The 14,565-nt window shown below is 39.1% G+C and overlaps 1 gene segment (V, D, J or C); it reads right to left on the reverse strand.

Annotated features, from left to right (window-relative positions):
* Positions 1 to 11,327: 11,327 nt before the first annotated feature.
* Positions 11,328 to 11,917, reverse strand: LOC114651612 (immunoglobulin kappa variable 3-11-like). The segment is given in 2 exon segments: positions 11,328 to 11,632; positions 11,849 to 11,917. Coding segments are annotated over 2 exon segments (354 nt in total).
* Positions 11,918 to 14,565: the final 2,648 nt, after the last annotated feature.

The raw sequence follows: 14,565 nt of genomic DNA on the forward strand, positions 1-14,565 counted from the left end.
CAGAAGTACTGTCTCTTTCAAACGTACTTTTCTTTCTCCAAATACCCAATCGCCACACAATCAGCTCTGTAATAGACGTTAAGCCATCTGTAAGCTTAGAATGCAGATTCTTCAAAACTTTTAAGGAACATTGAAATATCTTCGTAGTACATGTTTAATTATTCTATCCGTCTATCCTTCCAGTGTCGCGTCAGCACCAGCAATAATACAGCGCAAAGCAGGAGCTATCCGTGAACCAGCTATACGCTGCAGCACCGTGTCCTCACATGTTTAATTATTAACAATGCAGATTATTTAAATGAAGTTAAAGTTTTATCTGTATACTATAAGCAACATATTTTGCTGCATTTCATTTTACAAATGATATTGTCATCATACGCGCTTTATAAAGTAGCGCAGGTTATGCAATATTATAACTGTAGGGTAAGTTTACAGCGGGGTAATTGTACTTATAAGTACAAACAGTTCTGCAAGGAGCACTTGATGGACTGATTGAGTGCGTTTATAGTTCTTGGGATGAAACTGTTTCTGAAACGTGAGGTCCGTACAGGAAAGGCTTTGACGCTTTTTGCCGGGGTTGAGGTAGTGTGTACTTGAAACTGTATACCGATAATTATCTTTCTGATCAGCTGCTGCTGTTATTCCCCACTCAGATACAGTGATATGAATACTCCGAGTGGTGCAGTGAGAGTAATATGGAAAAAGATGATCCGCAGTGGCAACCCTTAACGGGAGCAGCAAAAAGAAGAACAAGATGCAGTGAGCGTAACAACGCTAAAGCAGTTATGGTATTTGGAATACTATGGCTATTCCCTGGACCATTATATTGCTGCAGGTTAATTACAATCAGATGCATTACACTAATAAAGAATATGCAGTTAGTTTCAGTGTATTTATAAAGCCGCGTCAGGAATGTGGGTCTAAGAAAGAAAGGTGATCACACAGGAACAGTAGCACTGCTTGACGCTGGGTGCCGCCAGTCTGCAAAACCGATCGGAGAAATTGCGTACGCCAAGGTATGAGTTACCGTGGAAATGTGCGTGGCTTTACGCCAAGTTTAGGTTTTATACATCGCAATTTGAGCGTGGAAACGGGAGTACGCAACATTTCTGTGCGTATGCACCGTTTATACATGAGGCCCCAGGAGCAGCATGTCTATGTGGTCTCTTAATGCTGTCGCAGCTGCAACCAAGTTGAGCTTTGAAGCTTTTCTGCAACTTTGTCTCACTGTGTGAAAGGCGATTGACTGCACTTCTGACAGTGATAACATCCTTCATCTTTAGATTCAACTCAGCTTATTGTCAGAGTGAAGCATGGCCCTGCATAACTTTGCTGATATTGTCTTTTGTATTAGATTTATGTTTAACAGTATGGTGAAGGAGGATCTGGAGTACCAGTCTAGGTTTCTGTTGGTACCAGTTCAAACAGGACCGTATAGTTGTACTGGCTGTACATGTGATAGAGACCACCTGTTCTGGAGTTGCAGACAGGAATGAAGGCTGATCAAGAGCTATCTGGCTGGTACAAGCTGAAGAGGGAAAGAAATTAAGGATGATCAAACAACAGGACATTCTTGAGAGAGGAAAAGAGAGTATTGTTGTGTGTTTGTCACTAATATGAAGATAAATGTTATTTTAGTGCATTACTTTATTGATAATCATATCTTTGTGACACCAGAAATAGAATTTCATGTTTTTATTTGATCAAAATGCTTACCTTTCACAAACAGTGGGACCACGCAGGTCAGAAGACTAAGCAAGTTCATTTTGTCTGTTTGTCTCTGGGGAATTCGAGCTGTCAGTTTAAAGGAGACACAGTGAGTGATGGAGCAGATCGGTTAAACTTTATGAATCCATCTATGCAAATATAATTCAGGGGCAGCAGGGGGCTGGTCAGCATATACAAAGGTTGTGGGATCCAGTAACATCTAGATGGGTTGGCTATAATTCAAAAATGAAGAAAATGAATAGTGGTATTTCTTAACTTATCACTTACAGTAGAAAAATACTAGAAACATTTGTGAGACATTTAAAGAGCAGCACTAATTAATTAATTTAAAGAGCCTCTGTAAAAAGGCAAATCTCCCCCTGGTTACATTTAAAGTTCTATCTTTCCATCTATCTATCTATCTATCTATCTATCTATCTATCTATCTATCTATCTATCTATCTATCTATCTATCTATCTATCTATCTATCTATCTATCTATCTATCTATCTATCTATCTATCTATCTATCTATCATTTTACATCATCTGCTTATCCACCAAGAGTTGATCTGACGGTGGGTAAATTGTCATTTGCCATTTCTGCAGCAGTGTGAAGTTTTGGCAGGTAATGAGGATGCATTTTTTATTATTACTAAGTTTTATTTGTTCTAAGTCTATGCATTACAAAATAAACTGAAAAGTACAATATTACAATAAAAAAGAATATTTATTAGTAAAACAAACGATTTAAAAAGTCTGCTCAATCAGAAATACAACAAATCGCACATATCACAGAAAATGTCCAATAAGCATTTAAGCAGATCTAAAATGATCTTACTGGCTCAAATGACTGGAGGACAAAAGCTGCAGGTTAACTGAATTAAACAGGGAAGAGAACAGAGTCTGTCAATGCAAGTCCCTAAATCAGACCCTTATCTTGGCTGCCCTAGAAAAAGAAAATACACACAAACATTTTGTATACTAGATGTGCCTTTGTAAAGTACTCTGGAACAGTGCTCCCTGATGAAAGGCGCTAGATAATATAAAGGGTGTTTTTAGGTCACTGTAAGTGAAGAGGAATCATGCTGGTCTTCTTAGTCCTGTCTTTTGCTGAAAGGTTTTCTTCTGTTTCTTCTGTTTTCTTATGTGCCTTTGCAATCAATTTCCTGCCCATTGACTAAAGCTATAATTCCAAACAACCAAAGAAATGTTTGAGAATTATTTATTAAAAAAGGAGCAAATCATTGACTATACTGGCCAGTTTTGAAAAACTGGACCCAGAGCTACACCTCAAATTTCACACAACACCTTAGGCCAATTTGGTCTTTGGAACTGAATGCAAACAATGAGAACTTGTCACCCACTTGTTATTTTGCAGATTTGCATACCTGATCTGCCTGCCTGCTCAGCAGTTTTTATAGCTGAGTGTGAAAACATTTCAGTGTAGGACACCACCAGAGAAGATGGGCTTTTTCACTCTTCTTGCCTGGACAGCAATTGTGCTTAGTCAGGGTAAGAAACAACAAGAGAATAATGATTTTATTATGGTCATTATTAATATATTAACAAAATATGTGTTCTGTATAATCCTTACAATGTACTTCTTTGTAAATTTTCAGATTCCATGGGACAAATTGTCTTGACTCAGCGTCCGTTAGTAAAATCTGTCCCCATTGGAGACAGTGTCACCCTGGAATGCCAGTCTAGTACCACTGGTGTGGTAAGCTCCCTCGCTTGGTACCTATTGAGACCCGGAGAAACTCATAAACTCCTCTTTTCCTCATTGGGCAGCCGAATGTCTGGGATACCAAGTCGATTCAGTGACAGTAAATCTGGGACTGTGTTCTCCTTAACCATCAGTGGAGTGCAACCTGAAGATGCAGGACATTATTACTGTCAACAGCATGCTTCAACCCCACTCACACAGTGATAGAGGCTCAAACAAAAACCTCCTTGACTTGAATGAACAGCTGACACAAGGCCCCTGGGAATTTGTAAGGCCTCATCTTGTTATACATGTTCACATAGATTGCTGCAGAATGATAAATGTGAAGTAACATAAATAGATATGCTGAGATAATAAATAAATGCAGTTTTGAATATGTTAGCTGTAGCAGCACAAACATTTGTATCAGATCCAAACACACAGAGGAATAGATCAAGTAAGCTGATATATTATTTTCTATTAAATAATGTGAAGTTCTGTCTTTATTATGTTCGTGTTTATCATGCTAATGTTTTGCAAGTTTGTCAGACATAACAGTAAGAATTTCTTTCTATTCCACACACATAACGATACTACAACTACTACTACTACTAAAACTCTCAAAGATGATTTTACCCCAATCAAATAACAGTTAACATTGCAGACCACAAAGTCCAAAACCAGATCTAATAGTTCTGGTATGGTGCAAAGTAGGAGTGCTTTGGTTATAATTTAAATTTCCCCATTGGTTGTCTTGCCTTTAACTTTTTCCCACCATTTGTGAGCTTGTTTGCTTTGGATTTTATTGCATTGTGCCATTTGCTCAATTAAAGCTGGCCTACCCAGGTTGTCCTCTACAGTTGTTTGCACTTCATGAGGCTTCACTATTAGAACCTCATGTGAATATATGAATATATGTGTGTATATATATGCGAAGAATTATTATTATTATTATTAAGATCCCATATATCCTATGTAACTCAGAAATTCAGAACCCGAATCCAAAACAAAACAGACTCACTACTTGAAAGCTCCAGTTATTGTCCTTTTAAGGGGGGCTATCAGAGTGCAATCTGCATTGAAAGGGTCTAGAGAGGGTTTCAAAATTTGTTTGGATACAAAGTCTAGCACATCTGATTTTATAATGAAGACGGTGTCCCTGTACATGTAGAAAGTAACAGAACAATCCTAAATATACAATGAATTTCACGGTTGTAGGGAACTGTAGCTTATCAAGGATAAGGCAACAACTGGCCTTGCACTGGGTGACAGTGGATCACAGGAAGTACTCATCACTGAGTCAATAAATAATTGCTAAATAACACTTATTCTTTAAGATGTGTGAAGAAAACTGGAGTACCTGAAGAAAAGTATTTGGAGACTAGTCAACAACCTGGCAAGGAATTCAAAAGAAAGGCACAAGATCCAATTGGCATCAATTCTAAGTGGTATCACTGTCATGTAGAAAGTGTAACACGCAGCTTCACTTCTATCACCAGACCCCAGATACTCTGTGACAGCTACATATATGCTGTGGGGCTGCAAGGATTAGGCTGAGCTCGGAGAATTAATGTAGCTAAGCATTGAAATATAAATGTTTCCTAAGTACCATAAAATATCATTTCCTCTTTCAAAAATTAAAGTTAAATCAGCCTTGAAATAATACGTTATTACTTTCCTGTGTAAAATTCTCCTGAGCTGGTTGGTGGGGTCTAATCTCCTATAAAATCCAAAGAATGATATGAATTCCACAGGGGACTCTGTCAGGATGCCAGCAGTGAAACAACTGCTAGAAGAAAAAACAGAAGACCATTCATGGGGTTCACATGTCAACAGGTATTTAAAATGAATTATTTTTTTATATGCTGTTAGAGATATACAGTGCTGTGTGAAAGTAAAAACCTGTGAAAGCTGAACCTGTCTGATGAGGTAGACTATTCATTCTTTTTGAACTGATGAGAGGAGCTAATGCAGGAGAAGCAAATATGTCACTGCCTGATTGCTGTGTTTGTTTGGCTTGGAGTGACAGCCCCTCTGTGTGAATAAAAACCATGTTCCTGTTTTCATTGTAATAAAGATGATTTCCTTGGAAACCTGGGCACACCTCCTTTTCTCTTGTGTATGCCAGTGACCCACACAAGAAGGTGGTGGAGAACCTGGAGCATTTCAAGGTCCCTATAAAAGGAGCCAGCCACAACTACTTGGAGAGCCAGAGTCAGGAGATGGACAAAGCTTGCTGGGAGGAGTAGAGGCGGACTGTGAGAAAGAAAGAGAAAAGAAATGCTGTGGGAAACTGTGTATTTGCTCTAAAGGTGAGAAATGGGGGGAAACAGGAAAAAATAAATGTGTGCGTGCTGAACTTGTGTCGTGCATCTGTCTGTGTCGGGTTTGGGCATCAGTGGCCACTATATGTGGCGGCAGTGGTAGTGCTGCTGCTTTGCAGTAAGGAGACTGTGGGTTTGCTTCCCGGTTCCTCCCTGTGTGGATAGTGCTTTGAGTACTGAGAAAAGCGCTATATAAATGTAATGAATTATTATTATTATTATATTAACATATACATCCATCCATCCATTATCCAACCCACTATATCCTAACCACAGGGTCACAGGGGTTTGCTGGAGCCAATCCCAGCCAACACAGGGTGCAAGGCAGGAAACAAACCCTGGGCAGGGCGCCAGCCCACCGCAGATTAACATATACAGTACAATACAATTTATTTTTGTATATCCCAAAATAACACAAGAATTGCCACAATGGGCTTTAACAGGGCCTACCTCTTGACAGCCCCCCAGCCTTGAATCTCTAAGAAGACAAGGAAAAAAACCATTGTAGGGATAAAATGGAAGAAACCTTGAGAAAGGCAATTCAAAAAGAGAGCTTCTTTTTTTATTTCAAAACATTCCAATACATCAATACATATTTTTTAAGCAATTAGATTCAACAAAAACCTCATTTATTTGGAACTCAAAACATCCACGTATCCAAAGAGCGACCCTACAAAGACCTAAGGCAGAAGGTGGCATGGCTCTACCCAACTTTCAGTTTTATTACTGGGCAGCAAGCATACAAGCTATAAAAACCTGGACACAAATAGATGAACATACACAGGCTTGGTCCGCAAAAGAAATAAAATCCTGCAGTACGTCTTTATATTCCCTGCTTTGTGCCCCAATAAATGCAAGTTATCACCAATATACTAATAACCCAATTGTGCTTCACTCACTCAGAATATGGAACCAATTTAGAAAGCATTTTAAGATGGAGAATCTTTTATCTGTGGCACCCCTGCAAGAGAACCACCTCTTTCAACCCTCGCAAATATATGCAGTTTTTAATATCTGGAAAAAATTTGGGATTAAATTGCTCAGAGATCTTTATATAGACAACATCTTTGCATCCTACGAACAATTACATTCTAAATTTAACTTTCCAGCCACACATTTCTTTCACTATCTTCAAATTAGGAACTTTGTTAAACAGAACCTGCCTGATTTTCCTCATCTTGCACCCTTGTCCATGCTGGAAAAAATATATCAATTTCAAGGACTTAGACACCATCTCTGCAATATATAAAATTATTTTACAGGCCCTCCCTTTCAAATATCCAAGAGGACATTGGGAAAAAGATCTCTTAATCAACATATCAGAAAAGGAGTGGAAAGTAGCAATGCAGAGACTTCACTCGACCTCCATATGCGCAAAGCAAGCAATTATTCAACTCAAAATTATATATCAAGCACATCTGTCTCACTTTAAATTGTCCAAAATGTTTCCAGGGCAAGATCCAACCTGCGAACGCTGCAATCAAGTTCCAGCCTCACTGGGTCACATGTTTTGGGCCTGCACCAAATTAACATCATTTTGAACCAAAATTTTTAAGTGCCTTTCAGACAGCCTTGGTGTCACAATCCCTCCTAACCCATTAACAACTGTGTCTGGAGTTCTTCCAGATGGGTTTAAAGTGGAGAAGGACAAACAAACCGTGATTGCATTCACTACACTTTTGTCATGCAGACTTATTTTGCTAAACTGGAAGAATCCTAACTCTCCTCTGATAAGTCAGTGGGAAACCGATGTTTTATATTATTTGAAATTGGAAAAAATCAAATATTCAGTTAGAGGATCTGTACAGACTTTTTTTAAAACCTGGCAGGACATAATCAATAAAATTTTAGAATAAGCTCTTAAAGCACCGAGGAAACAATCATCTCAACATTTCTTTTTCTTCTCCATTCATCTCTACTGGCCTATGAAACTCATCAGTTTAGGTATGTCTACAAGCCTTAAGTTTTACCCCGTTGGCCATGCTCTCTCTCTCAGGGGTGGGGTTCAACTTGTTTTTCAATCCTATTTTTTGTAAAAATTGATCGATTTGTATGAATGATTACAATAAAATTAAAAAAAAGAGAGGCCCCTTTCCAGGTAGGTTGGGCATGCAGTGGGTGTCAAAAAGAAGGGAGTCAATACAATACAATACAATACACAAAACAGTACAAATCCTCAATGCAGTATAAAAAATAAAAAATTTACAAGTATTTAATAGCAGATGATATCACATAATATGATTTGGATTTGTTTAGAGTCCTGGAGACCTCAGCCATCAAGCTGCCTCCCCCATTTGGCCATTCCACAGCTGAGTCAGTGGTGGGCCAGCCAATCCGATGAAAGGACCCCTCTACCCGATGATTCCTGTGATCCTCCATCAGAGATGACTTTACCTTAGGCAGGCAAAACAACCTGGCAGGTGAGTCGTGGCACTATGTGCCATGTTTGAGTACCAAGAAGAGAAACCGAATAGGTGAGGGTTAATAACAAATTATAACTATCATGTTACTTATGTTTTAGTGCTAATGACTAACAACAGTGATGCAGTATGTACAGTTAATCAGCAGCTCTAGTCAGGATATGCTAAACTGAAGTAGTGAGTCTTCAGCTGGGATTTAAAAGCTGTATTGGAATCGATTTTATAAATAAGAACTAAACCAAGCGAGCACGGTGCCTGTAAGCCCAACATCATTTTCTAGCCTGTGCAGTAAAATAGAATGGTCATTGGTGTCAAATGCTGCACTTAAGTCTAACAACATAATTACAGTGGAGTTTCCTTCATTAGAGGATATCAGAATGTCGTTTACAACCCGCGTTAGTGCCATTTCTGTACTATGACCAGTACGGAAACCAGACTGGAATTTGTAATGCGTAAGGTGTGACTGAAGCTGATTGGCGACTACTTTTTCTAGTATTTTAGAGAGAAAGGGTAAGTTTGAAGTGGGTCTATAGTTTTTATAATGTGTGGGTCTAGGCCTGACTTTTTAAGTAATGGTTTAATGACTGACACTTTTAGTGCATCAGGTACTGTGCCATGCAGTAATGACCTATTGATAATGTTTAGAATAGGCGCTGCAAGAACATCCATTGCACTTTTTACTAGTTTAATTGGCACTGGATCTAGGGATCAAGTAGTGGGTTTCATTTTATAAATTAAAGTTAAGACTTCCTGCTCAGTTACAGGATTAAAATGACTAAAGTTCTGAATGCAATATGAGGCAGGGTCTGCTAAGCTAGTATGTAGTTTGTACTGTGATGCTGAGATCTGGGATCTTATATCTTATATATATATATAGTGAGGGATGCCTCCTTAATGGAAGGAAAGGGGAGATGGCCTATCTCAGCATCTTTGATTCCTACAGGGCTATATGGGAATTTGTATTTTCCGGCTAATCCCTGTTCGGTTCCATCAGTGCCACCAGGGGATGCTGCAGAGACCTACTTTGGGCTTCTGCCACGCATGGGAACAATTCCAGACCTCCCTAACAAGCCACCTGGAATACTCCTGGGTGGGGCTTCAAAGGAGCCAGTGGCCACTACTCCGAGGGCAAGAGTCAAGATGAGCTGGATGAAGCTTGCTGAAGGAGGAGTGGAGGTGAAGAGACAAAGAGAGATAAGAGAGAGAGAAAAGGAAGAAGAAAAAGATAAGAAAGTACTGTGTTTCTTGTGCTTTTTGGTGCTTACTGTGCTGTGCTGCTGTGCAGAGTGAGAGAAAAGTACTTCCTCATGAAATAAACGGGTGCTGTATGAAGAAACTTATGCTTAGTGTCTGCTTGTGTCAGGTTTGGGTGGCTGGAGTGCCTGCTGCAGGCAAGGTTATCTTATTTTCATCCCACTTCAGCAATTTGGACTATATTGTGAAGTCCATTACATAAAAATAAAGCTTGACTAGTGTTGTGATGTGAGATTTTACATATAACTTGATAAATATTTTGTATGTCTTTATTTGTAATTTAGGCAAAGTAATATAATTTAGTGTTTAAAACCCCCCCCCCCCCCCCCCCCCCACAACCCCACTCTTTATGACTGAGCCTCTTTGAATTTTATGACAGAGTTGGGAGAAGATATGCCTTAAACTGGTTTGGCTAGTGTTTCCTTGCTTAAGTCATTTCTACCCCCGCAAGAAAGACTTAAAGACATATGGTCTTGGGGGTGGCAGGTTTTAAAATGTTGTATTCCCCCATTGGTCTGAGGTATGGCTGTTTGGAATTGGCTTGTATCAGACGCTTTTAAGTATCATGATGTCCTATTGGCTGTAGGGGTTGCACAGAACATCTATAAATGTACCGTTTAACCTCACATTCTGTCTTTTGCTAACCTGTGATGATGAAGACAACACAATGAAGAGCACAGTTTAACAGAAATTTTGAACAGACATGTGGCTGAAAGCTGAGCACCAATGATGCCTTAACCAGAGACATTTAAGTAACTACAAGTCTGTGTGCCACCTGAACTACATATCACCATTTAATCAGGTTGTATGGTTGCCAATATTCAAATGTACTTTGCATTTTGTTATTATTTACGAATATTATCAGTAATACATTATTTTATGTGTAACTTAACTTCTGCTTGTCTTTTTACTACATCTAATTGCCTGAGGTTATAGATATAGAAGGAAAGGTGGGGATAAGTTATATACAATAGTACCTTATAAACAGTGGTAAGTCTGTGAGATTAGGCATTCTAAGGCTACATATTAATAATACAATAGGGGAAAGTAGAGCAATATATATATTACTCTACAAAGACAAAACAACTAGCACATAAAATCCAAATGAAAATCCATTTTAATTCCAAATTGTATCTGGAAAAACAGGACAACACTGACGGGTTGAAAACTTTAAAAAAGAACTGTGAAGGACATATTTAAAACCTTCACTGAAACAGGGTGAAGATATTGGCAGCCTCTTCCAGGTTTGTTTCACATATTTGCCCAATGTTACCAGCAGATGCCAAACCTTTCTTGACCCTGGAATTAATTAAACAGCTCAAAATGAATTGAGATATGGATGGACTTATAAACTTTTAGAGGGTAACAAAGGTAAAGTGAAGTCCTGTCTGGATAGGTATTGAATCACCAAGCCTAACAGATGTCCAAATTTAGAGATAAGTTAATATTCAACAAAATGGAAAAAATTAGGTTGATTGTATTTATTTTTGTTACAATTTATGTATGGAAGTAGCAAAATGAGAAATTTCTAGTCACTGTGTTTCCTGACAATAAAGTTCAATTTTCCTTCAATCAATGATTTCACATTCATGTAACCAACATTAACTTGTAGATTCGGGTGCTTCTGATATGGGTGGATGAGCACTCAGTGTAGCATTAATAACATACCTCTACCTTTGCTTAATTTAAAAAGCTTTAATCACATTGGACACAGGACACACTGGAAATACTGCAGATATGGGAAGAGTTTAAAGAAGAATAGTCTAATTGTTAAATGAATTATATCACATTCAGTCATGTATGGTTAATCTCTCAGTGTTGGAGTGCCACAGTTCTCTGCACTCCCTTAACTTGATGCCTCTGTGCCATCTGACTGCCATCACAGCTGCACGAGGAGGTTTTTGTGCGACTCTTTCTCACTGTGTTAAAGGCCACTGGCTACACTGCTGACAGTAGTAATATCCTGCATCTTCTGGTTCAAAACGGCTAATTGTCAGGCTAAAATCTGTCCCTGAAGAGCTGCCAGAGAACCTGTCTGGAACACCAGATTGACGGTTGGTGCCGTAGTAAATCAGGAGCCGGGGTACCTGGCCAGGTCTCTGATGGTACCAGTTCAGACAGCTCCCTACAGAGGTACGGGCTTTACATTTCAGAGAGACGCTCTGTCCTGGAGTTGTGGACTGTGATGGAGGCTGATCAAGAACAATCTGACCAGTACAAACTGGAAAAGAAAGAGAGCACAAAACATCAACCACATGAATTAGGAAAAGGGAGAGTCTATGGACGGGTTTATTATTATTTATTACTAACCCTAAAGCAATTCTTGACAGCATTAATGTTTTACTACAATTTTCACATTTCACTTCTTAAAAATATAAAAATATTTGATGACATAATTAAACTAATTGCTATTGCCTAATTTCCTAAAAACACTTACCCTGAAAAACGAGCATGGCTGCCCATAAAAGAAGAGTCTGGGAGCTCATTGTGCCTCTCTGTCACTGTTCCATACTAAATGACAGTTTTAAGTACACACAGAGAGCAATGGAGCAAGTCAGAATGCAAAAATGAGGTTTTATTATGTAAATGATCATCAGAGGTGGTGGAGGGCTGGGCTTACATGTAGTAGCGGTAGTGGAGAGGTGGGGCGTGGTACTGCTTAAAAAAACGTGAAGTGCCTGCTCCAGATGTCTTTCACCCTGCAACTACTCAGATTAGTTCTGTAATGCATTTCTGGATCAGGTCAGCTAAAATAGAAACTCATAGCCCTGAAGTAGTGGAACATGTAGAACCGAATCTGATTCCACTTTCATACGGCACTATCCTTATGCAAACTATGCCTGTACATTTAATGACCTCGTCTCTCCCTGTTTAGGAGGCAAGACCTACTTAGAGCATACAAATACCCAACTTTTATTTATTTATTTATTTATTAAAGGCAAGTAACATTCCATGCAAGCAAGTCAAACTTGACAAAACTAAGTTCAAATCAACCGCCACTCATGAGAAAGGGAGCTAGGCTGACAGATAGAGTAAAACTTTAAGAGTAGGAAAAAAAAAATAAAAAAGGGAAGAAAATCCTTTCCCCTGCTTATTCTAAAAATGTATTGATTAGATCATTCCAGGTGCCCTGCGGTGGGCTGGCGCCCTGCCCAGGGTTTGTTTCCTGCCTTGCGCCCTGTGTTGGCTGAGATTGGCTCCAGCATACCCCCGTGACCGTGTAGTTAGGATATAGCAGGTTGGATAATGGATGAATGGATAGATACTTCCAGGATTAAAAAAAAAAATTGAAATCTAATTGAAAATTTTATTTTTTCCAATAGTATATAACATCAGTTACCCACTGACTTAAAAGAGGTGGGTTAGGATTCTTCCAGTTGAGCAAGATAAGTCTGCGTGCCAATAGTGTAGTAAAGGCAATCACAGTTTGTTTGTCCTTCTCCACTTTAAGCCCATCTGGGAGTCCACCAAACACAGCTGTTAATGGGTTAGGAGGGATTGTGACACCAAGGCTGTCTGAAAGGCACTTAAAGATTTTAGTCCAAAATGATGTTAATTTGGCACAGACCCAAAACATTTGGCCCAGTGAGGCTGGAACTTGATTGCAGCGTTCGCAGGTTGGATCTTGCCCTGGAAACATTTCAAACGAGATAGATGTGCTTGATAAAAGATTTTAAGTTGAATAACTGTATGCTTTGCGCATATGGAGCTTGAGTGAATTCTGTGCGTGGCTGCCTTCCACTCCTTTTCTGAAATGTAGAGTGAGAGATCTCTGAAAGGGAGGAACTTTAAAAAGTTTTTTATATATTATAGAAATGCTGTCTGAATTCTCAAAACTGATCAATATTTCATCGGGAACAGAAGTAGGTGGGAGGTGAGACAAATTGGGCAGATTTTCTTTAACAAAATTTCTAATTTGGAGGTAGTGAAATTATGCTGATGAAAAGTTTAATTTGGAGTGCAGTTGTTCGTAAGATGCAAAGATTATGTATAAATCTCTTAGTGATTTAATCCTGTATGTTTTCCAAACATTAAAAACTGCGTACGTTTGAGAGGGTGGAAAAAGGTCAACCTTTATTTTAAATGGTGCTTTGAACTAGCTTTGCTTTAATAGCTTATAGAGTTGGATACTTGCATTTTTTAATGTGCACAATCACTGGGGCTCAAATTATAGGTTAATAGGAAGTCACCAGGGTCCCCAAAGGTAACTCATCCGATTGCAGAGATATGACATAAACTACACACTATGGATCTATTCAGCCCATTATGTACACAGTGTGACCCAATAATGAGAACTGACCCTATAACCTTCTGATTTACAATACGACTTGTTATCTACTGGACTCCAAAAAATAACTAGACAGCTGACAATTCACTCCTCTTAGCCATCTCATTGAAGCAAAGACTAAATTGAACATCCAAGGCTTGTGAACTTGACTTCTCTTAACTTTCTTGGGGCGGATGTCGACTTTTGTCAAAAGGAGCGGTAATCAACTATAAATGGTGGCAAAACCTACCGTTATGTTTTAGTTGGACTCTCTTTGCTAGAAAGAATGTTAAATTAATTGGTTTGACCAAGATTCCATGTGCTCACGCAAATAGAAAGGGGCAAACAATGGCAAAAATGGCATCGACATCTGGTGAGAGATCGAAGCAAATGTGCAAAGCAAAATACTCTATGGACGATGTTTTGCACATTATCGCTGAATTGGACTCTAACTTTTCAGACTCCGATTTTGATTCAAGTGATTGAAAATGAATGTGAGGTACCTGCATCAGCTGATCATGGTGCTGAGTTGGTTTGTGTAGCTGACGAGCCTATAGAAATGTTCGCTTGGGAGCACCACCAGTTACAGTGTCAAGGGGTACAAACCAGATAACAATGCACTACGACCACCACTGCTGCCCCCGTTCCCCGCCATGTGAAGACAGCCTGGGAGCCAGCGTGCCCAAAGCACACAGCCACAGACGTTTTATGTTCATTTCTGTGTGAAACCATTGCTTTGTGTGCTTGTCAGAAAAGTGTGTTTTTTGGAAAAAATATTCACCCCTCAAAGAGTTAAGAAAGCTCAGGCAGTTCTACCAACCATTTTTGGTGAATTCCTTCAGTATTGTCAGAAGACAAGAAGGTCTTGCAGCCTGGTGAGTGCTGTA

This window comes from Erpetoichthys calabaricus, chromosome 5 (genome assembly GCF_900747795.2).
Source record: "Erpetoichthys calabaricus chromosome 5, fErpCal1.3, whole genome shotgun sequence".
Classification (NCBI taxonomy): domain Eukaryota; kingdom Metazoa; phylum Chordata; class Cladistia; order Polypteriformes; family Polypteridae; genus Erpetoichthys; species Erpetoichthys calabaricus.